General features: G+C 40.1%; 1 protein-coding gene across 2 annotated transcripts in view; it reads right to left on the minus strand.

Annotated features, from left to right (window-relative positions):
• BMPER (BMP binding endothelial regulator) overlaps positions 1-24,900 on the minus strand; it is a 147,993-nt gene that overhangs the window by 7,623 nt on the left and 115,470 nt on the right. For both annotated transcript variants that reach the window (XM_086847771.1, XM_086847762.1), the window contains exon 14: positions 284-414. In XM_086847771.1, coding sequence (XP_086703897.1) covers positions 284-414 — 131 coding nt within the window. The remainder of the gene's footprint in view (positions 1-283; positions 415-24,900) is intronic.

A 24,900-nucleotide genomic window follows, 5' to 3' on the forward strand; every position in this document is an offset into this window, starting at 1 on the left:
TTCCACTAAATACATTTGCTCCTCTTTCCTTGTTGAACCTACTGGAATTATATACATGTGTTGTCCACAGAAATATAATTATGTTTTCACAGGAGGTCAAAGGAGTTTAAACTTCTTCTGTAATCAACAGTTTACATATCCTGAAAGAAAAACTTCCAAGAACTTCCAAGCTGGTACAATTCCTGTATCATCTTTGATCCCCCTCTACCAGTAAAAGGATAGTATGATCACAGCCTATTAGCCTATGCAACAGCTTACAAAGAAGCAGTCCCAAAATGCTTACCTGCACAGTTATGCTCTGGCACCCACTGGACTTTCAGCCCTTCCCTCTGACAGGCTCGGGCGTACGCCAGGAATGACTCACAGTAGCAGTTTTTATGGATCGGACACTCACACATGTCTGTCACACAGGACCTGCAGAATAAAGCCCCAAGACAAATAAGAAAGGAATGCTTTGGCAGACATCTGAACAAGGTTTGGAGTTGTTTACTTTCCAATCACATGGCATTCAATGCCACAGCAACTTGTGCTAAATGGCAAGAAAGTTAAAGGCATCCCTGCGGTCACATCCCAAGGGCTTGTCTCTTTTTTGGTGTGCTACTTTAATGCAGAGAAGCCTCCAGAGCACCAGGAACCACACAGTAACAGGGAGTTGAGAAGACCCAAGAAACGTCAGGTAGAGAGGACTGAGACCACAATGGGGAAAGGCAAACTCCATTTATGCAATGCTTTTGTGTCAACATAAGATAAAAACTTTTTATTCCTAGAAAGTAATAATTTAATAATTTAACCAACAATCATAACAGTAGTGTTAAGTGTATGAATTCTTTAGGCAATGAGCACATGTCCCTCCATGCAAGAGATGATGTCTTCTCTCCAGGTTACCTCCACACTCTTCCTGCTTTGAAGGTATGAAAATAGCTATATGCCTATTTTCTCAGCAGCATCACTACTAAGTGCCAGACTTTAAGGATACCCCAAAGGAACAGGGCTGATGCAGCATAAATGAGTAGTTTCATGCTATGAAATCCCTGCAGCATGGTTCACATTGCTCAGTCTCTTCCATTGCATTCTTAGGTGGAAGTACTTACAATGACAGGGAGCAAAGCTGCTAACATGGCCCTACTGAAACTGCTACTGTGGATGTCACCACTACATTTCAAGTTAGTTTGTTCAGAACATGTGCCTGTTTGGCAGAGACCTAAATTATAACTGGCAGGAGCCAAGAGATTTGCAGTTGGTGGTTTCTCCATATGCAAAATGCTTAGTATGTTTCTGCATGTGTAGCAATGTGAATTCAGAAATACTGAGTATCTACAGCTCTCAGCAGAATTATTAAAAGATATATTAAAAGTATACAAGGTATACTCTGAAAATCATGCCCTCAGTTCCTTTGCTTTCCACAGAAGGTGCTCTGTGCCTGAACATTGGGTGTCAGTGGTCAAGGTCGCCATGCTCCATGCATGTCCAGGGGCTTCCCTGTTTCTGAGAAGACAACGGCACAAATTTTCTTTCAAAGATGAAGGGCTGAAATGAAAAATGTGCTCTTCATGTTAGTTGTTCTTCCTGCGGACTATAATATGAATTGTTTATAGGAAAAGGACAGATATAGGCTTAGTTAGTTTCCCCAAAACTTTTTCCATAGCAGAGGAGGTAAGAGTTTTGAAACAGTGCAAAAACCTCATCCAAAGTAATCAGGAGCCCTACTCTCCATACATTGCTCTAGAGTAATTGAGAACCCTTTAATCAAAACTAGGAGACTAGGAAAGGACTAGTGATCCCTTGAACACAGCCAAGCCTGTTTCTGTAAGTCTAAGAGTGCCTTAAAGAGGAGCATTTCCCCATGCCAAAGTCACTGGCTACTTCAGTGACCTGACAGTTCTACTTGATATTTTCATGAGTTTTAATAAATTTAATCTCAGTGGACCCTCAATATAAAATTACCTAAAAAATCACTGTGACAAATAAGTAACATGATTGCTAATGTAAAAAGTTTACCTGTCCTTGATTCACTGCTATATATGCACTGTGAATAAACAGACTTGCTTTGGATCAAATATATAATATGCTTATATTTACAAACCAGTTGTTCTCACTTGTAATATCTTTATTTTCTAGGGACAATGTAATTTTATTTCACTTTAGTCCTGCGGTAGGTCCCTTTACATCTTTTCCTATAACAGATGTTGCTGTGAGCATGTCACAGCTGATAGGCACGGAATACATTAGCACAACATCCTCTGGGTGGTTTGATATTGTCAGCTGATAAAAGACCTTGTATAAGCACAAAGAGTCACCTTTTTACGTGACACACTAAATAACTTCACACTGTTTCCTTTGGCCACAATATCTCTTTGTGATCTCTTCCTAGTAGCTCTGCAGCGGGCACCGCTCCATTTACCCCATGCAATTTAGGAGGTGCCTGTCTCATTTTTACAGTGAAGTAGATGCTTGCTTGCTGCTGAAACAAATCATTACCACAAAGAAAGTCTGCATAAAATCTCCATAAATAGTTGATTATCAAGGTACCATTTTATCATATTTTTGTTTCTGTGCCAGCTCCCTTTATGAAACACATTTCACTGCTCTCCACTCAGATTTAGTTATTATTGATGTCCACGGTGTTTAGGGATGCTTTCCAGTATCCGCTTGGCTGTATGTTCACCAACTTCCTTGACTAAGAATTTGTAAAACCCTAAATCTGAGGTACTTCCTCTGCTTTTAAGAGCATGCTTTTTTTTTTTTACCATTACTCAGAAAGACATGTCACCTCTTGCACTGAGTCAACAAAGCTACAGCTACCTCAGGTGCTTGCATCAGAAAAAGATGCAAGATCAGGAAAACTCCAGGCTCACCATCAATCCCCCAAGCATTTTAATAGTTAACATGCTCATGGCAAGGCTAGCACAGACTGTGGCAAAGCCTAGGCACAGTCTGAGGGATTAGGGAAGGGAGGGCACTATTCCCAGTCTGCAGGAGGGTAGCCATGCTCTTTGACAGTGCAGAGCTTAGCTCCCATATGCATGTGAGCAACACCAACCATTAACCTTTGGCATTGAAATGGCCATGGACATCCAGGCGTGCTCCAGGACGAAACACCAGAGCTTTGACTGGGATCAGCACTATTTGCTACAGTGTTCAGCATGGGTGTCCACTGAGGAAGAGAGTACCATATGCAACACAAAGAACCTGCTGATTCATTGCATACCAAATTGCTTGTACTTTTTATTTTCATTAAGAGTTTAATCCTGGTGACAGGATTAAACTGCTGGGGTCAAGCCCTAGGCTTAGCTGAGGAGCCATGGTCAGATTGCAGGAGTTTTATTAATGAATTACAACTTCTAATCATTTGTACAGTTAATTTAATTAATTAATTAATGTTTAATCAAAAATGAGAGCAAAGAAACCTATATCCACAGCTGCCAAGACTAGTGAATAAAAATAAAGCCTGCTTTTATTTCCTGATGAAAGGGCAGTTCTCAGCAAGGACATAGGCGTAAAAGATGTCCATTCTCTGGGGGCTAGCTCTGAGGGTGACCTGCCAATGGCCCATGGCCAAGCTTCGACTTTGGGTCTGTATTTTTATCAAAAGTTGATTACCTCCTGCACTTAATTACATTTCTCACATTTATTATTGCTACAGTTGTGTTAAAGGGCTATTATGGCATGATTTACCAAGCAATTTGAAAAACTGATTCCTGTGTGCTATCCTAATCTATTCCCCTTACAAAAAACTTTGATATGTCCATAGGTTTTATTTTTTTATCCTTTCCAGTGATACATTTCAAAAAATATTCTCTGCTTTCCTAGATTCTGCCTTCTCATCACTCTTCCTTTGAATGTGATAATGAGATTTGGTGACACTAACTGCATGTACTCACAGTTTATCTGTATTCTAATCTGACTGGAATGTTCAAACAACAAAAAAATATATTTTAGTAAAACTTTGGAATTATGCTGCTAATGAAGCTCTATTGACAATTTATTGTACTGCACAGTAATGGTGACTTTGGGTCTAGTGGGGTATTGTGACTCTTTAACAAGAACAAAGCATTTCTGTAATGAAGTAAACACATATTAGAAATTAAACATCAAAACATTACAGTCAGACAGAAATAATCCCACAAGAAGACTGCGCACAAGTTTCTTTTCAAATGAAACTTTACTAGTTATGGAAATACAAACAAGGTACTTCAAGCAGCCTTAGTTCTGCCTTCAGTGAAATCATACAGATATGCAATGATCTTGAGGTCCAAAAGAAAATTACATTTATTTTAAGGACATATTTTCATTTAGAGAAAGAAAAACACTTCAATGTGACCATGCACTTTATCTGGCAACCCTGCTCCAAATAAGCAGAGTACAGCCAACCTCTGAGTCCTCAGCTGGTACCAAGTGCCTCACTGTGATCCCTTTTGATGCTGTCTGTGCTGCCTGCAGGGTATGTGTCAGAGATGGCGTTAATTGGGTGTGTATAATCACAAACTGTTGCAAGGGGAAATCCATGAAAGTGAAGGCATCCGGCAGCTGTGGGACACACCCTTGAAGGAGACAAACACACACTCTGCTGCCACATCTTCAAAGCAAACTGGATGACTACACTCCTTCAGCAACAGCCCTTTTTCATATTAAACCATGGAAAGTCTCCAAGTCCCACAAAAGGCAAAGAACAGACTCCTGTGCTACATGCAGTATTTAAAAAAGAGAAAAAGAAAAGATCACAGCAATGAAGCCTACAGCCTTAGTCTGTGCCACACGGGATTGAAACTGCAGATGTTCACTTGCTGAACATCAGCAGTTCATTTTCCTCTGCAATACACATGAATCCAAACCCAGAATCAACCATTTCAGGAGGGGCTTAATTTTTCCTCCACATTTTACAATAGTACTATGATGCAGTGCAATTTTCAAACATTTTGGTAGCTTTGGATTCCACACAGATGGAAAATAATAACATCTTCCCCTTTCCATCACTAGACCTCAAGAGATTTTGCAAAAGCTATTAGAGATAGTGCATCACTACTTACATTTTACATACATGAAGAAGCATCAGATGGTGATGGGGTTTGTCCTCTACACTTGGAATGAGCTGTACACTTGCAAACTTCAAAGCCTGAAGAGTTATCTGCCTAGAGAGGAAGATTAGTTTCCAGCCCCACCATCCTGTGAGACATGATTTCTTGGGATAACTTTTTATTGGGTAAGGCAAATTTTGGTACAAGCTTGGCCTAATTTTTAGGAAAAATTAAAGCCTCTGTCAGTAGTTAAGTTGTTATGAGAAAGTTTGTTTGGGCTGCTTTTTTGACAAACTTCAATGACTTGCCATTATTTATGGCCCAGATAAAAAGAGATTTCATAAGGTAAGAAGATGAGTCATTTTGCAATATATAAAGGGAAGTCTCATGCTGTTACTATCACAACTTTTTGTCTGCATGTGCATATTTAACCTTTCTGAAGTACTGAAATACAGTATGTAGCGCTGGAGACTTTTTATGGCTTTGAGGCTTGGGATCAAAGGCCTGAGATCATTCTTGCTTTCTCCAGAGTTTACTAATATTAATGCAAAACCAGCAAGTAACTCCAAGAAAGTAATTTTGGAGGGTGCTAAAAACACAAGAATTCTTACATCTATTGAGTATTCATTCAAAGCACTTGCCTGGGGAACAAACTGTTTCATACAGCAAAGTCCATCATTTTCAAGGATCATTTCTTCCAAGACCAGGTACAGGTCTGTGTGCCTTTCCCACACATATTAACATTGCTAACATTACCTTAAATTGGGGATCTGATAGAGGCGTCAATAACAAAGTTAAATCATCAATGCCCTGACTCTTCTTCCTGGTAAGTGTGAAAATAAGGGCCCACAAAAAACCTGGCAAGCAGCTTATGTGCACCTCTTACCGGAGAATGTCCCATGCTGAAGAACTCTCACACTGCTCAACAGGCTCTAAAACATCCCAACGAGTGTGGGAGCAGAAAGGGAATTCACAGCTCATCTTCAGTGAGCTGTGCATAGCAAATGTGCTGCAGGCACATCCTCACCTTGGGGAAATCTCATTTCTATAAAGAAAGCATTGGCCATAATACTTGAGAATATGACTGTTGTTTTTGGCAGAATGCAGAGGAGGAGTTTGCAGAAGTAGGCATTTGAATCACACATTCAAATTTCATCCTGATTCCTGATTTTTACACAACTTTGATTCAACCATGGACTGCATTGCCACACTAAGCTAAGCAGAGAGAATTATAAAATACGTAATTCCCTCAAAGGGAAAGAGTTGCATGTGATCTAAGATTTTTGGAGGATAGCAGTCATGTTACACACACATTGAAAAGTCCTAATTTAACTCTGAGTATCATTTTTCCTGGTCCAGGTATAGACTTGGCTCTCAGATACTGAAACAGAATCATACAAGATACCCACATCCATCCATGCCTTGCCAAGGAATCCTTCCAAAGCAGTTATTTAGAGTCAACATGAGAAAAGGATGCTTTCAATGCAAGTGGTAATTGCTGCTGGTAATTTAAAAAATAGCAAAGACAGACAGCAATTCAATTTTGATTTCTTTGTATATACACCTTCTTAAAAAAAAGAAAAAACAGAACCCATATTTCCCTCACAAAGGACAAGCAAAAATGGCATTTTCTAAACACTGAATAAATGAATGTCCATGTAGACCTCTGAAAAAAAACATATTGTGTTGCACATCATCACAAGCCTACAGTATGTGCTGCTAAAAATATTATCCAAAAGCCTTTGGATAAAGCCAAGAAGAGTGTTCTGCATGTATTTTTAACCTTTTATATAAAGAGCATTCATGCCAGAATTGTGTTTCTTTGCCTTAACCAACATAAACCACAAGAATATGGCAAAATTAACAATGAAATATTCTGGAACATTTTCTAAAACCTCATGAAATAGAAGTTGTCAAGACAGAACTACACTGACACCTATTTATAATCTCTCTCAATATGTAGTACCAGTGTTAAATGAGGAGGGGAGGGGAGGGGAGGGGAGGGGAGGGGAGGGGAGGGGAGGGGAGGGGAGGGGAGGGGAGGGGAGGGGAGGGGAGGGGAGGGGAGGGGAGGGGAGGGGAGGAAGGCCAAATAAACAACAAAATGGCACAGTAACCTTCCTTCATGATAATTGTCCTACTAATGTGTCAATTAGATTTTTTGTATCTTGTGCTTGGATCCTTACAGGCGTCTGTGGCTTTAATTGTACTTTCTGGTCCTGAGAATGGAAAGGTTGGCTAAAACCCCTCCATGGGGAAATAGCTGAACAATGACTAAGGAAGACAATGTAGTCCCATGCTGGACTCCAAGAAGCATCTGGTATGACTCAGAATATTTCCTAGAGCTGAAGGTTACAGTACAGCTGAGCAGCTGACTTGCCACCTTTAGAAAGAGTGGATTTTTGCTCAAAAAGTTCTCAACAGAATATGGAAATGCCACCCACAGCTGTGGAAGAGCTGACCCTTTGCATTCCCACACATTTTCAGAAAGTGGAAAAGAGTTTTCACCTCCTCTTCTGTTTCTGTTTCTCTGCTCCATGAAGGGTTTCACCTTCATTGCACAGCCATGGTATTTGAAATAAATAGTCCTGGCATTTGAAAAAAATATCTGTATGCAGGAGAACTCAAGTGGTTTGAATTCATATGTAGCATATACCTTGAAGTGAAACAATTAAAAAAACCTTCTCTGTGCACATTACATATGACTCTGTAACTGGAATTATTGTAAGAGGAAATACAGCATAAGATTTTTAACCCATTTCAAACAACTGCCCAAGATAACACTGAAAATACCCATCTTTCGATGGGTAATATTCTCATATTACTTGCATACTGGAGTGGTATAAATAAAATCTGTTCCACCCTCTTTGAAGAGATTACTGCAAAAAGGATTTGGCTGCCTGTACATTGTATGATCTGTGGATTGTATATCTAGCCAGAAAATGCCAGGACCATAATAATACTGCACTAGAGCAGAGTTTCCAAACCCCTTATAAAGAGGTCATTTGCAATAAAATATTTGAATCAACAATAATATAAGAGAACTAAATTTAGGAATATGACCTGGAATCTGACACTGAAGGTTCAAAAGGTAGAACCTGCTTTCTAAACATATGTCTTTCTTCAGTTAACTAATAACCATAGTCATCCACTTGCAAACATTCATCACATAACTCGCAAAGGTAACAGAAGCTGTATATCTAAAGCTATATGATAAGGCTTATCATGCATTCATGAAAAGTTTTGGAAAAACATACTATAGATGCTCTACAGATCTAATGTTCAGAGAGAAAGTAATTTCCTAAAGGATTTTCTACCAAAAATCCATTTTTCATAGGCCCAGGGGCCTGAGGTATACAGCCTATGCTCATCACTGATTTTCTATGGCCAAATTGGCCTACTTTATGTTTCTGGTACCCCATAATTTATCACAGAATGTCTTGGGTTGGAACGAACTTTAAAGATCATCTAGTTCCACCTGCCATGGGCAGGGACATCTTTCACTACAACAGGTTGGTCAAAACCCCATCCAACCTGGCCTTCAGCACTGCCAGGGATGGGGCATCCACAGCTTCTCTAGGCAATATATTCCAGTGCCTTATTACCTTCACAGTACACATTTTTGTCCAACTATCTAAGCCAAACCTACATTCTTTTAGTTTGAATCCATTCCCCCTTGTCCTATCACTCCAAGTCCTTGTAAAACATCCCTCCCCATCCTTCTTGTAGGTTTCCTCCCAAGCCACAACATCGAAAAATTACTAAATTTCATAACGTTTAGGATTTCTTAAGCCTGTAAGATTCCTTATTGCAGATCCTGTTCTGACATAAATAGCAGTATTCAAATTATTTGACTGACCACACCATATGCATATATCAAGTCTTTCTTAAGAGAGGAGAAGAAAAAGAAAATGTGTTAGTGGACCTTTTCAATATCCACATTAGGATTCTACATTTCCATTCACTGCATGCAATGCTTAGCTTAGCACTTACACTGCTAAAGCAATTTGCCTTATGACAGAGACACTCCATCATAATGGAATTTTCAGTGTCCTCTGGCATAGCTACCAAGGAAAATCCATCATCGTTTTGATCTTTTACATTATGTAACTGACATAAAATTTTATCTTTTTTTCCATGTCTAGACTTGATTTTTAGAGAATACTTCCCCCAGCTCTCTAGTCAAGTGGAGACTGAACTGACATATCTTATCTAGAAAAGGATAAAACCTAGTAATTTTAATTCAATTTCAAAAAGACAGACACATTTTAATATCTAACTTTATACATTAAAGTACTTCTAATCAACAGTTAAACTTTGTTATTCTGTTTCATACTGTGCAAATGAATATGGCATGGACTAAATGGTTCAAATATGTTGTATGGTTGACTGCATCAACTTTCACTCTGGTAGACAGAGAGCCCATTAGTGTATTCTGTGTGACAGTTCTCATCTGAGAAAAGCCAGAGGTTTTGCATGAGCGTATAAACATCCTAGATAGAACCTTAAAAATTATTAGGAGGTTTTGAAGTCATGGCCCTACAGAAACATAAACCATGTAGATATACCAAAAGCGTATTGTCATAATCATTAGATAAATACATAAAATTATACAGGTTTTAAATCTTCAAAATAAAAATTCAAACCAGATCATCTCTTGTCTGCTGACAAAATGTATTGTGGCCATGCTATATTATCTGTCATAAAAATATGCCATATCCAATAACAAGCAAAATGAGAACATGAAGCAGGAAATATTTCTGAACTATAAACATAAACTGAAGTTATCTTCAGCTTTTGATGATGATTCACTGTATATATTTCCAAGGAGGTCTTGTGATATAATAATAAACAGGCTGGCTAGCTTAGAAACTCACATTCTTAAACTCTGCAGAGCCCACTTCTTGGCTTAATCCATATAAAATTAACTTTAATCGAGCAGTTTTTTTCCTCTAGGTGGCTGCAGAGCATTTAAAAAATTGCTGGCTCTTATTCCATGCTGGAATAAGAAGAAACAAGGGAAAGACCTGATAGCACTGCTCTTTGGAAAACAACTTTCTCCCTCATCTTGGTCTCTTTAGAAAACAAGAGCCAAACTCTCATGTCAGCAAAGACACACTCACTGAGAATGCCACCTTCCAGCTGGTTGCATCCTCACAGTGCATTTCACCTCTGAGGTCTCCGTCTTCTCTCTTCATTAAAGTAGTTGCTAAAAATAGGACTTGGATGAAGTGGCACAACAGCCAGCTTACCTGAACTGTAAAATTTAAAAAAACACTGTTTCTGGGTTTTATGGCTTCCTGTGTGGTCCTGGCCCAGACCCATACAAAGGGTCTTATAAAGCATGATTGAGACAGAATTCAAACACATGAATGCAAAACTGCAGTCCTGGCAGAGATACCCTGACTCCAGCAAGGCTGACCTTTTTCATGATGGATTTATGCCTTTACATTTCCTCAGGCACCTCTGCTTTTGCTCTGCATGTTCTCACGACCACGTGGGCATTGGCAGGCGTAAAGCCTGACTGACACCCCAACAGTGAGGCCCATCAAGGATGGCTGTGTTAAAACAGCAGCAGTGCTGCCATTTTCCACTCAGGACTCAATAGACCAGAGGCAGAGGGTGAGCAGAGTGATAGGAATTCAGCCAGGAAGCAGAGACCTGCTTTCTGCTTTCTAGTCAGTTTGATGTAGCCTGCTACTTCACATGCACAGCGCCTTGGATAAAGTATTTATGGCTTTGCATGCTGCCACAGTTCTTTAACCTTCCTGACTACAAGGTCTCAAGTGCAAAACACCATACAGAGCATGAAAACACAGTGGATGAAAAGTTGGCTTCAGTGAAATGGATGGGGATTTTCCTGCTGACAACACAGGAGCCAAGACTCTGAACTGTCATCAGCTTTTTTTTTTTTTTTTCAGTTCTGTACTTCAAAGCTTTGAAGGATCCAGACTCATTCAGGACACCACTGAACATTAAATTCAAGCTTTTTGAATTTAAATGGTATGAATTAAAATTTCCGGTACTAGACACAGTGACTCCAAGACATATCAGCCTGGCCCAGGAACCAGAGAAACCCATATAGATGTTATAAAGCCAGAATGACCTAATTCTGGGTGAAGTGGGATGAGATGACATGAGCAGACAGAGCCAAGGTCTGTTCTCGAAACTTACCTTCCAGTGAATTGGTTTGGGCATGGTCATTTACTTGGCTAGATACAAAGGCAGCTCTAGTGTAAATCAGCAGATTTTAATGAGAAATTGCAGCCACATGAGCAAACTCTCCCTATCACAGAATAATCGTGGTTGTTTTCCCTGTTCATCTGTGGGTCATGTCAAATGGCAAAGATGTTAAGATAAATTCTGGGCTTAGTCTTGTATACAAAGTACTAAAAATCTCAATATGGTTTTGCCTCTTTTTGTTGGCTGGGCAGAGACTATGGAACAGATCAGTGCTCAATGCTGGCCACCTTGAACATGTTGCTTGATGGAGCTGCAAAGCAATTCATTCACTCTCCATCACTTTTCACCCTATAAAATCTTCCCTGGCCTCCCTACAGAAGCAGCAGAGAGATCTCAGAGCTGTACCAGTTTGTTATGAAGCTTGCTGTCAAACTTGGCAGTGGCTGCAAGCTACTATATCCTTTCTCACCAGCAAAGTTTGCGGGTGGAAATTGTCAGCCCCAAGTGTGCCTTTCAGACTTTGGGAAAAGGGAGGCAGGACAACTGCAGCAAAAGCAGCCCATACAGCACGTCTTCTGAAGAAGTGCAGCTGATAGATGGAGAGAGAAATCCCAGAAGACAATAAAGAAGGAAAAGTCTATTGTTGGAAATTGTGCAGATTGTGCAGGAGGTTGTGTTCATGTTCTCCAAGGGTCCTTGGGAACCACAATGTTTACAGTCCATAACTCTGTGAAGCCACTGATTTCTTCCCTTTTAGGTGAGCATGTGGAACTCACTCAGTAGTTTTTCTGCTCCAATGGATCTTTCCACAGGTGGGGAGCCTGAGGGCCCATTTGAAAGCATGAGCAGATTAGCTCTGTCAAAACAAAGATCCCGCTTTTATGCCAGTAAGGGAAAAATAGGAGGGAGTGGGGAAAGCATAAACTATAGTTTATGATATATAGGAGGAAAATTGTTTTTTAATAGAATCTTTTCAACATTTTCCATTAAACTTTGGTTGCTTGCAGTGCAAGCTTTGGAATGCAACTCCCTCATCCCCTTAGGATGGTCTGTGTTTTATTACATTAGTTAGGAAGTCCAGCTTACTCCTAGCAGAGCTACTGTGTGAAACGTTTCAAACTCAAGCCAAAGCAGCAAGAGTAAAAGCCCCTCCTCACTGATTTTCAGCCTCCATCCTGAAGCCAGTAATTTAATATAATTATTATAGTGTGTAAAAGAATCTTTTGTTACCAAGCAATAGAAAATCACAAACGATCACATCATAAAGAATGAAATTACATGAATCCAAATGTTACCCATATGATGACTTGATTTCAGCTGGGATTCCTAACCAGAATGAGCAAAAGAATACATCAGAAGAGGGGAGGAAGTATTGGTCATGAAACAGGGGAGATGAAGTGAATAATGAGAGAACATTAGAAGTACTTCCTTCCTTACCCTTCCTTTTTCCTCCTTCCCTCTCTACGCCCTCTACTCTTCTAGTGATACTGGGCACATCAATGTTAGAAGCAGGTGCAGCAAAACAAGATAAATAACTAGAGTACTAGCAGTCAAGGATGAAAAAAATACAGGAATCTGGACAAGTAGCAGTACCGTAAGTCTATCTTCTTGAAGCAGCAAGAGTGGGGAAGTTAGGTGGAGTAAACCCTGTTACACATATGTGTGGCAATTTTTATATCTCAGGAACACTAAGGAGGCAGAATGAAAGTTATGCCTACCAAGATGAACCCAGAGAAAGGATGAGACACTCCAGTAGGGTCAGGGGGTAAATATCTGCATAAACCTTATCAGTTCTGTGTAGAGCCATTGTCTCCACGGATATAATTTAGAAGACTCCATGGGCACTGACAAATTGTTACACACATAAAGATCAGGGGAAAGGAGAAAGTCTTTAAGTGCAATTCACATCACAATGTAGCTAGGGTCTAGCCTTCTTAAGCTGCCCTTCTTTCAGATCTAATTTTTACAGGTAAAGACTGAGACTTTTGCTATGATTTATGCTGAATTCTGCATAAAATGCTACAGAACATAGTAGGACTTCTCTTTCTGAAGTTGTTATTATTAGATGCAGTCAGTTTTAAGCATCTGCCTTCTCAAAGCAAAGGCCAAGACTCATTCCTCTAAGCTGCAAGATTGTGGCTCTTTAATACGCTGCCCAGAAAGCTCAGTTTTTTTAATACTTTTCAGAACAAACACTTCAGTATACTGTAGTAAATTCTCTCTGTCTTCCATGTGAATCTTGTAAATAAAGTCTGAGCTAACCAGAACCAGTACCATTCCACTGTACTTTCCTCTTTCTCTCTGTGTGTAATGGTTTGGTTGTTTTCTACTCTTAAGTCAGTAATGCCCTGCACTTCAGGTTAGACAAAAATCTTGTTTACTCAGTTGCCCTTTTATTGGACTGGATATCCTGCCATTTGCTGGAAATACAGCAAAGTAAGAGGAAGGTAAAGTTTAGAATTAGTTCTCTCATCAAATAGGTTGATGAAATCACACAGACATGAAGATTTGCACATGTTCAGCACATTCCATGTGGATGTCAGCTGAAGTCATACCTTAACTCCACTTGTAAGAAAGACTAACACAGAACATGAAGAAATTAGAAGTTCATCTTATCTTCAAATCTTTTCAGAGAGATTCTGGCAAGCCCAGAAATTCTTAGAGATCCATTTATATAACAGTGGCAGCAGCCAAGGAAAGAAAGAATCAAGATGCAATGAAATCCTTGATCCCATCTGGGCAAAGAGTACAAAGGGAATCATCACGTCTGCATGAAGAGAGTGATGGTGATAGAGTATTAACAGAAGAGTCAGAATCCCCAGAGTCAAACACTGTGGGAATGAGTAAAAGCCACAGAAGGAAATAGAGGCTAAAGAGAAAGGGCCACAGTAAATATCTGCAGATGCTGTTGTTTGCAGTGGGGGCTGAACCAACAGGGCTGTAGTCATACACACACGTAGCACCTCGCCAGTAGAAGAATATTCTTTTCAAGATCAAAAGTCAAGCAGTAATAAAATGTGTGTTAAAAAACATCAGCAGAGGAGGTTGTGCATGCTCACTCATGAACATCTGCACTAAGAAGCCACTTAAGTAACCATGCAACAGCATGGGAGAAACATCTGCAGCATGTAGACCACCAGCTGTGCAGTAATAATACTTTGAATATCCAGAGTGCCTTTTATCTGAATATTGCAAAGCATTTTCCAAACAAATTAAGCTTCACAACACCACTGTGAGCTTCTTATTTAATGGCAGGGTTATTTCATCCTGCACTAAATGCCGTTGCTGCCAAAATGAAAAGTAACACCTGCTTATCATCGCACAGAAATGTACAATTTTCACGCTGGGAAGTGACGAAAAGGGTGTAGTTAAGTTAAAGTGGAGGAAGACTTGAGGTGGTCAGAATCAAATGTTTAGAAAAGAAACTCAGAAAAACATAGTATTAACACTCCCTCCCTTCCCTCCCTTTACTTTTAATGCAAACTGTCACATGAATTTTATGCTCACATGTGGTTAGTCTTTAGTCTTTATTTCTCACTGGGAAAAGAGAACTTCCACGGGTGTATACTTGTAGGGGTGTCTCCAGATGTGCTCAGAAGGATAAATACCTTTCTTGGTTGTGTATGCTCAATAAAATGTATTGCTGTGCATTGCAAATAGCTTTCCTTTGTACTCCTTCAGATCTGTTTTTATAAGGCATCTTGATGATTATATTATAGCACTGCCTTCCAAGGCAGCATGCCATATAGTAAGTCCTAAAACAAATTTCTTGCTGTGTGTGCTTTCAACCCCACAGTGTACTCCATGTAAGCAGCATTCTAACCTGACTCTGCTGAGTTAGTGAGATCTGACTTTGTTTCTTAAGAACAAGAAGAAAAGCTGGAGAACATAACATATATCAAATGAAGATAGGAAATCTTACAGACACCCCATTATGACTCCCTCTTTCTGCTTCTTAATACACCCACTTTTCAATCCCATTGAAATGTTAGTTGTGGAAGCACTTTGATGGGAAAGTTGTGGCAATGAAACAGGCTGTTTCTTTATCATATGAAGTTCAATACTGCCAGGACAGGCTGTCCTGACAGCTAGACAAACATAGTTCTTTAGAACTTAAACTTTTTGAGGGCAGCAAGGAGATTCTAATATATGCTTGACACTAGCACCTTAGGATCTTAACCTATGAGTAAGGCTTTTTGATGTTACAGTTAAATAATATTAGCTAGGACCTGGACATGACAAGTTGTATTGCTAAGAAATTGTTAGGGGTGTTTGGATATTAGGCAAATAGCACTAGCTTTGACTAAGGATTATATTTTAAGCATTTCTACATTCACCATCTCTGAGTTGGTCCCAGCTGGGCATGTGGTGGTTAACCTCAGGCCAACTTCTCCCTTCTCTTGAAAAGCTGGTTACAGAAGGACACAGCCTGGCTTGAGAAAAGAAGGCTCTTTCATGATTAACATTTTCCAGAAACACTTGGTCTTGGTATAACTCCATGCCTGTTGAAACCCAGGGTAAAATTCTGTTTGTCTGTAATGCCAGGTATGGTTGGCCAGCACCACCTGCTTCTGACATCTCATCCTACATGACCAGCTCTGAAAATGTTCGCTCATGCACACAAACTGACTTTTCTCCAGAAAGAGCTGTTTCTTTTCTCCATGGATGCAACCAAACATATGTGCCAAGTAGCTCACTATCCCGCCAGGACTGACTACTTCATTTCAAATAAACCATAAAATGGCATGAATTACTTGGGGAGAATAAAATGTTCCCTTTCAGTATATATGTTCATTAGTTTTTCTCTTGTATGCTGGTTTTGTCCATTTGATTCACACAGGATTTTCCTTAGCCATATTTCAAAATGGTGAATAGAAGGATTAAGCCTTTAAAAATCCTTCCTTTCCAATTCTATCATACAGAGGATAAGAAGTTCATCTATTTTTTGACATATTATATTAAGCTGCCCACACAGTCTGACCCGTTTAGAAGAACGGGAGTAAGGTGTGAGCTTACACCAGGTGATACTGTCCATAGAAGTATCAATGTTTGTTCCCAACATCAATTTCTGCTTTGTTTTTTTGGCATCAAAAAATTTGAAGTGTATTTTGCTTTTCAGTTCAGACAAGTCTCAGTGCTCAGAGGGTAACAAAATTGAGACCGAAGCTACACACCAGCTCCAACTCACCAGCTGAAATTATAGAACTGCATTGTTTCCACAAGACAAGGAGAAGAACTGAAATTTCCAATCTCAGATCTGACATCTGTTCCAACTTAGTAACAAACTAAACTCATTCTCCATCGCCCATATGCATATCTGCACATATGCACAATGGAACACTCAGTTTTAAGAACATTTGCCTCTAGATCCATGTTGGGCCACTTCTAGTTTCCAGACACAACCATAAATCAGTTCAGTTTCACTAGAAAGAGCAAAGATTCCCAGAGAGCCCCAGGCAAGAATCTCTAGCCCACTTTCCTAACCCCAAACCTGGCTCTGCAGCAATACATTATATTTGTTTTCAGCAGTGGAATAATATCACATATGATCACAGTCTCAGCAGCAAGAATTTATGAGTTTGTTCCCCCTAACCCTTCTACATCTGGTCCTTCACAAAGCTAGTATCCATGTTCAGAAATCATATGAAAACCACATCTTTTCTCAACACTGCTTTGAACCCCTGTTGTTTTAGAAATATGGTAGCAAGAGGAAAAAGAAGAGCTATGAAAGACTGCAAGGTTGAACCTCTGCTCTGCAGCACTGGAGCCCAGGACTGTGTGGCTGGAGTCACCACCTTGCTGCCAGTTGTGGAGCAGCTTGGCCAAGCAGCACCAAAGAGCCAGGCTTGAAAGATCTTCCGGCTAAGCAGTTAGTCAGTTTGGGACACTCACCAGGAAGTTGTAGTGGTCTGACAGTTAACTAAACTCAGGCCTTGACTCAACTGCTTTCGTGGTGATGCCAGATAGAGGAGTCCTCCCATCTCCTCCCTGCCCCAGCTGCTCCTCCTCTTCTCAGAAAGTGCGCTTCTCTTCACATTCAAACACAATCTCTTTATATTCAAATACAATCCAAAAGCTGAGGAAATTTGAAATACACTTCTGACATGCTCCAAAGACTGCAAATTGCTAGGCGTGGAGGGAGCTGGTCACACAAAAATGTGTTGTGGTTTTGCACCATGAACTCCATGAGGGTAATAGCCATTGACCACTCGGGCTTTATGCCAGTCAGAAGCTGCAATGATAGCAAGCAGCCCTGAATGCTTGAGATCAGCAGGTAAAGCCTCAGAAGCATTTCACTGTTCCATGTTCTGTTTCCATATTTAATTTTACACACAAGTGGGCAATCTGGAGCTTCAAACCTTCATTCATGTGCTATTACAGTAAATATTTTTAAAGTCAGACTAGCTCGAAATGCTATTTTACCCCATCTGTTTTCTGCTAAGCTTGTGCACCTTGTGTACTTTTTAACTTGTGAAAAATCCTTAATTTTTCACTTGCAAAACACAGGCAAGATAAGAGCCCTACTATTAAAATCTCCAATTTAACAAGAAATGAAGGGAAGCAATGCATTTTCACAGTAATAAAAATTATCCAGCTGTATAGGTGGGGAAAGACTCCAGTACCTTTACAAAGCTTCTTCTGAGGATACCACTTTTCTGCTAATTATTTATATAAATATCCAATAACAGAGGGAAGTCACCATGTCATGTAATGCAACTTGCATACTGCTCACTGAATGCAAACAGCTTTTAGCCCCATACTCAATTCAATCCAGTTGCTAAATTTGTGTGCATTGACAGACAGATCTCACATCTGTGGGATGCAAGAAGGAAATTATGCCAAGTCCTAAGTCTGTTCTTTCCAAGTTCAAGGCAGTGGGCAGACCCAACCGAGGAACCTGTACCTTCCCCTCTGGGATCCAGTTATGGGGAAGCACAGGAATGGTGACAATTTGGAAAGTGATTTGATTTGTCCCAAATCAATACTCACAAATCACGTCTTCAGCAGTGTGGAAATGGCAGAGCTGGCCCTGATCCCACCTCCTGACCTCCCCATTGCTCTGTCATGCCAGATGTTTCATTGCTTTTGAGTCTTTGCCTCAGTCCATCTGCGTGAAGCAGAACCTCCCTCTCATTTTTTATTTCACCTTCCAGTGCATTCATGAGGATGAACAAAATGCACAGATCACACTCTGTGACCACTGAGTGATATGTAAATCCTGTTTCTGGGGTACACATGCATCCTAGGGCTTCTTCTGATGCTTCCTGAAGCACAGCAGACATGCTAACTGGCCTTTCTGAATCCAAGCCCTTTGCAGGGGGAAGCACAGCACAGCCTGCTGCATCTGACTTCCAAAAGCAATGGGGAATATGCACAGAGGTGGAAGATGCCCATGCCTCATCACTGTTATCATATTACTTGTTTTACGTATTTACCAGATTTTACAGACACACACTCCCCTGGCCCAAGGTCTTGGCAGTGTCAGTTTAGATTAATCAGGCCTGAGCTATCCAGGTCAAAAAGGGGGTCATGAGGGTTGACATTCAAAACATAGAGTTTCTCTTGACAACAGAAGCAGCAAGTGCTATCCCATATTATGATCTGAAATAAAATAGCATCAGTTTTCCAGCAACTTTGTAAAAATCTGTAAATTGACTAGACTTCATCAACCGTGATGACAATACCAGCACCTGTTTTCTTTTTCCTGTTTTCTGTGCAATAAAGTGACCCAGAGATGTTTTTCCATTCATGAGACAAAATAGGGAAATATGAGGTTTAAGGCTAAATAGAAGAACATGCCTAAGAGAAATAATTCTTCCCTGTTATAATTGTTTATAATTATTGTAAATATTATTGTATTACCAACCAAAATACCTCTATTATTTTATGCAGCACAACTCATAGGCCCTATGATCTACTGCATGCAGTTGCACAGCAGTCTAGGATAGGCTTAAAACACACTTCCTTATTAATCCTAAACAGACATGTGATTTTCTGGGGTGGCCTCAAGAAAATCATCTCACCTCCAATGACACAGATGAAAAATGTGCCCTTAAGTTCTGACCCACTGCTGATGTAAGATGGAAGATCCACAGCTGATGTAAGATGGAAAAGACCTGCAGAAATTGTCCTGCCACAGGCTTGTATTGAGAATACCCCCTGCAGCCAGTGAAACTGGTAATGCACAGTCCTAGCTCTCTGCGTATTCTTCCCTGCACAGTGACAGAGACTGTAAAAATATCCATTTACACAGCAACAGTCAAACTAAATTTCTCCATTTAGATATCCCTTTGGCACTGTCAGTCACGCTCATGGTCTTATCTCCAGGGAACTTCCAACAGCTTCATATTCTGGTTGGAGTGCAAATTCCTACAACATGAAGTAAACACCTCTGGCTCCTGGAGAAGCCCTTTTCCCAGAAACCTGCATAGGAAAACCCATGGCACTCTAAAAGACCACATGGCAGAATGGAATCTTTTCATTCTAAATCCACTTTTATTGCTGTTTCCAACCATGACAGGAATCACACAGCGTGCTAGTCAGGAAATGCAGACACCAGAGATCAGCTAAGTGGCAAATAGCTCTCGCTAGATCAAGCTGCCAGCTACTGCCCTCAGCACTGCACTCCCTTCCTACCTCCTTCACAACGACTATGAAATTTGGTGCTAACCTCTCTGACACTGAAAAGTCATCATACTGAATAAGGTGGCAAACCTAAACTTTATAGTCTGCTTCTCCAACTTGTCTTCCATGAAACACACTCTCCGGCAACAATCCCAAATAAGTGCAGCAGAGAACACAGACATTAGCAAAGCTGTTGGGTTGGTTCATTGGAGAACTAAACCCAGCAGAGCAAGCCACTCCAGAAGCACATTCCTGGTCTCTGCCCACTAACTGGGCACTGAAGACAAAGTGAAAACTGCAGTGTTGAGCCAATGGATAAGACGCCAGGAAATTTCAAACTGCACAAAGCATGACGGCAAATGGAAACCATGACATAAAGTTCAGAAGAAGGTCACTGCTTCAAAATCTTTTTCTAAAGAGAGGCTTTATTATGTTTTTTTATTTTTCTTTTGAAAGCATGCACCGATGAAGCTAGAGTACCAGAGACAGAGAAGAAGTGGGTTTATAAAAGGGAACAAAAATAAAGTTTGAAGTACTTTTTGCCTGGATGGCTCAGGCACGTATTTTCAGTCTTTGGTACAATGGGTACATCTGCAAAACTCTGCACTGATGGGCAGCAGTTTAAATGGCAGCCCATGTTCTGCACACCTGATAACCCACCTGCACTAAAAGGTCAGTGGAGATGGACAGACCCTACCATGGCACCTGACAACCAATTCTCTCTGATTTTGGAGGCTTTCTCTTCCATACTCAGATATTGAGACTTTGACTGATGTACCCTTGAGCTGGTTTATATGTGACATGGGACAGAGCTGGGACCCAGCCTCATGCCTCCCATTCAGTCACCTCCAAAACACCAGCCAGCTCTTGAAGATTTAAAAAAAATTATGCTTACTAAAAAGCTTTGGAGATTCAAAATGAAAGACCAAGGCCACCTGAAGGGATTAATTCTTTACAATGGGACTTTCCTGGTATTTTCCTGTGTCTAACTAGGCTACAGCTGAGAGTATGACTGCACTGCTTTACAGGTTTTCTACTTAATATCATAATAACACATAGAAATATTTCATTATAGTGACTGCTCTCTATTAGGATTGAATCACTTGTGCATAAAAGAAGTGGAAAAGAACCCTCAAACAACAAAAAGCTCTGGGTTTTCTGTCAAAAACTGTGTGCTTTTCTTTGATTAAGAAGATTAAGCAGAGCTCTTATAGGAGCTTTACTCAAGCTAAGACAATTAATTTAAGGTATTTTATCTTGTGCAATTGGGATAAAATCTTAGGTTTTTTGGAAGTAAACAGAAACATGACACCAGTTCAGCCCCAGGTGTTTTCCTTTCATCATGTTGTGTTTCACAGCAACTTTCCATATTTAAAAGCTATCATACATGGAAATCCATCTCTTACAACAATCCACAATCATTGATGTGACTCCCTAGATCAAGCCAACTTTAAGAATCACGTGGACTCAGAGTCAGAAAACAGGTTCAGAGATGATCCAAACAACCAGCATGGCTACCCTGCTGAGAGAGCTGTCAGTCAAAGTCACTTCTAATCCTACTTGTAAATAAATACAAAACCTGCTAAATGGTTGCTAAAGAGTTCTCACTGGGCTGTTAAAATATTTGCCTATAGCCTGTTGTGCAGTCCTTAGTAGGGTCCACTTCTCACAAGGTGATCACTTGAAGCTTCTATAAAATACAAGGGAAAAAATGCCACTCAAATGTTCTCAGAAAAATCAATCTACAATGGAAACCCAGGAGAAGAGATCTTCTCTCCAGCAGATCTCTCCCTCACATTCACCACATGTGCACCTCTAATGCTGAGTCCTCTGATGAAAAATTAAATGACTTGTGGGTAGGAAATTACAAAGCACTATTAAAATTATATAAAACTTTCTCATGGTTTTTCTCTGGTGTTTTCTGCAACATGTCAGAAGATTAATTTGTTTACTGCCCACAGATGCAACAATAACCACAATTACTTCCCAAGGAACATTCAGTACAGCAAAATTCCATATCTCTCTCTGCCACGATTGTTTTTCCACAGCATCTAATGGGGACTGTCTCTGCTGAGAAGTATTCTGAAAACTCAAGGTGTTCTGCCTGAGCTGAGAGAGCCAGGCTCACTGTTGGCAGGGGAGGAAAAAACAGATGCAATCTGCTAAGGATTTTTGCTAAGGATCTTTGCTAAGGAGCAAAGAGAGGGACTTCATGTAACCACGGGCTACACTGCACCCTGCACCACTAAAGGCAAAACTCTACGTTTCTAAACCAGTATTATATTCATGACACCACCCCTGACTTTAAAATATTATCAGTGAAAGAGGAAACAGGTTAAGATAAACCATAGATAACTGTATATGCTGCCACATAATGAACTACATGACTGTGTCCCTCCATGCATGCATAAAAACTCACACAGGGGTTATCACCAAAGCCCATCAGTGATGAGACACCCAAGAAGCTGCCTGTTGCTGCAGATAAAATGCTTATCACATCACAACCTGGCCCACCAGCATATTCAAGTCAGAAGGTGAGTGATTCATTTGGACTACTTCCATTTCTGGGACATAACTTACATCTCAGTCATTTGTCTGAGTTGTTCCCATTATGCTTCCCTTTTCTGAGTGACTATTAAAGTAGTTAGAATAGCAGGACAAAGCTCTCCTCCTGGGCATTGCAGGAGTTTAGCATGTGTCAGATAAATGTATCAAAGAGGAGATTATTCCTGAACACTAAAAACCCACTGGAAATATATATGACAGCCCCAAAGCAGTCTGACACTAGCATCCCTCACCTGGGGCTGTTAGACAAACAGCTCATATTTTACTCAGAGTGAAAAAATCACACACGTTATGGTACTGTGACACTCTTTAATCTTAACACAGCTGTGAGCTTCTTTCAGCAGAGAAACCTTCTGGGTGAATGTGACCTTTGGATAAATCCTTCCATGTTCTCTGTCAAGGTATTTATTGTTACAGTCAGGCTAATGATTCACTTTGTGAACAGCCCTGGGAGGGATCATGTTTCCAAGAGCCCCATAGACCTGTAAACGTGTTCTTCCATCACTGTCACACCTGTACTACAACAGGGGAAAACAAAGGGTCAACCAAACAAAAAGGAATATATACTCTTTCACACTTTCATTTGGATTACTGCACAGAAAGACAACATTCACATTTACAAGATATATAAAGGAACACTAAAAGTTTTTAACATTGAGGTAACTGGCTTCTGGTAAACTCTATAAGAAGTTATAACTGTCTGTCAGAAACACTAGCTATCTGAACGTAATGCATTTTCCTAGGATAAGTAAGGCATCACTTTTCCATTCAAAACAGACAAAGGACACTACAGGAGAGGAGGACAATACCAGTACAAGCCTTGAAAATCAATCCCCGTGTCTGCCAGTTTTCAGAAATACCACTAACCTTAAGATAAAGCTGGTTTTCTTGCAGCTGACACTCAATATTACAGAAATTGTTTCTGCTCCTACTGCACATAAGCACAGTAATCCTCTCTTGGTCATTCCACACTCAGCTCATAACAAATCCTTTTGCTGAGCCACCAAGAAGCCTGAATTCAGTCTGAGCATGTAATTTGATGGGCTCCAAGCTGCCTAGGAAGAGAGGTGTCAAGAGCTGCTGGATAAACTACTTTGCTGGATCTAACTGTTGAGTGGGTTATTGGGCTACTTCATGAAACACCATCCTGTCTAGAACCCTGAGACACGAGCCAGGTCCTCTTTCGCCAACAACAAAAAATGAATCAAAGACTTGGTTCATGTCAATCTGGATAACTTTCTCACATCTGAATGGAAAGCAGACTAAAGCATTTTATTAGTACCTTAAGCCTGAAAATGAAGGATGCTGCAAGCCACAAGTCAGCATCTGCAAGAAATTAATTTCTGTGTTCAGATCTTCAGCAATGAATATAATTCAGGCAACAGTTAGGAGCAGGCAAAAATTCATATGTTGTGTATGTAGGAGTGATAGTCACATAATGTTGGTTTATGAGATTAGTCTTGGATCTCTGGCTTTCCTGGCTCAAACTCTCGGGCATCTGATGTTTTCAAATGATAAAACTTTTAACACAAAAGCATAAGTAAGGGTGAACTGGAATAGTTCAGGTGTATTGTCATGCTTCTTAGGAAGGAGCAGATCATGTCACAAAAGTCATCAGTTGTTTGCAGTAATTTGCAGTCAAGGACTGGATAGATACAGGGATGATTCTGTGGACTTCAGCAAACCATGCTGTCACACCCTGAGCTGGAAACACAAAGCAAGAAACTTCTGCTGCTGTTTTTCATACTGTACCCACTCAACACTCTACCAACAACACACAAAACCCTCCATCAATCCAGTATTTTCATGCACTCCACATAACTCCAACAATTGTATGTCAAAAGGGCATTTCCACAAATAAAAAGCTCTTAAAAGCATTACTGCAATACTAATGTTCCAAAAGCATTGTAAAAAACATTAGAAAAAACTTTGGAGTCTTTCAGAAAGTCAAAGTTCTTATACTTGAAATAAGTTGCTATTGGATGTCTAAACCATGCAACTTTCTGCTTTCAGTCACCATCCAGATTTAGTAGGTCTTAAGGGAAAAATCAGGCCTAGTTTCCCCGCAGTCAATATTGGTCCTCAAGTCAATAAATCTTAATATTGACCACAACATAGAAACCAGTAAATGTTTAATATCTTCTTCTGGGTTTTAATTATAAACACTGAGGAAATTTATCAACTCTTGACTTCCTAGTCATATGGAAAAGCTTTTAAACATTCTGCACAGACCACTGTCGATCATTCCCATCACAATTATGGAACTAAAATATATTTCACCAACAATTTTCTGAGCATTTACATTTTAAATCCTGGCACAACTTTGAACAGAGCCTGCATCTTTTGCAAGGACAGCAAAGAAAATGCATTTTTTTTAATGCTATTACTTCCAATGCCACAGTTAAATATCCTCTGCCAATATAAAATTTTAACTTCTATAGATGAAGAAAGTTGACAAAAATCCCTGTGGTATTCCATAACTAAAAAGTGTTCCTGGCCAAGTACTTTATCA

The sequence above is a fragment of the Cyanistes caeruleus genome, chromosome 1 (assembly GCF_971803275.1).
Source record: "Cyanistes caeruleus chromosome 1, bCyaCae1.hap1.1, whole genome shotgun sequence".
Lineage (NCBI taxonomy): Eukaryota > Metazoa > Chordata > Aves > Passeriformes > Paridae > Cyanistes > Cyanistes caeruleus.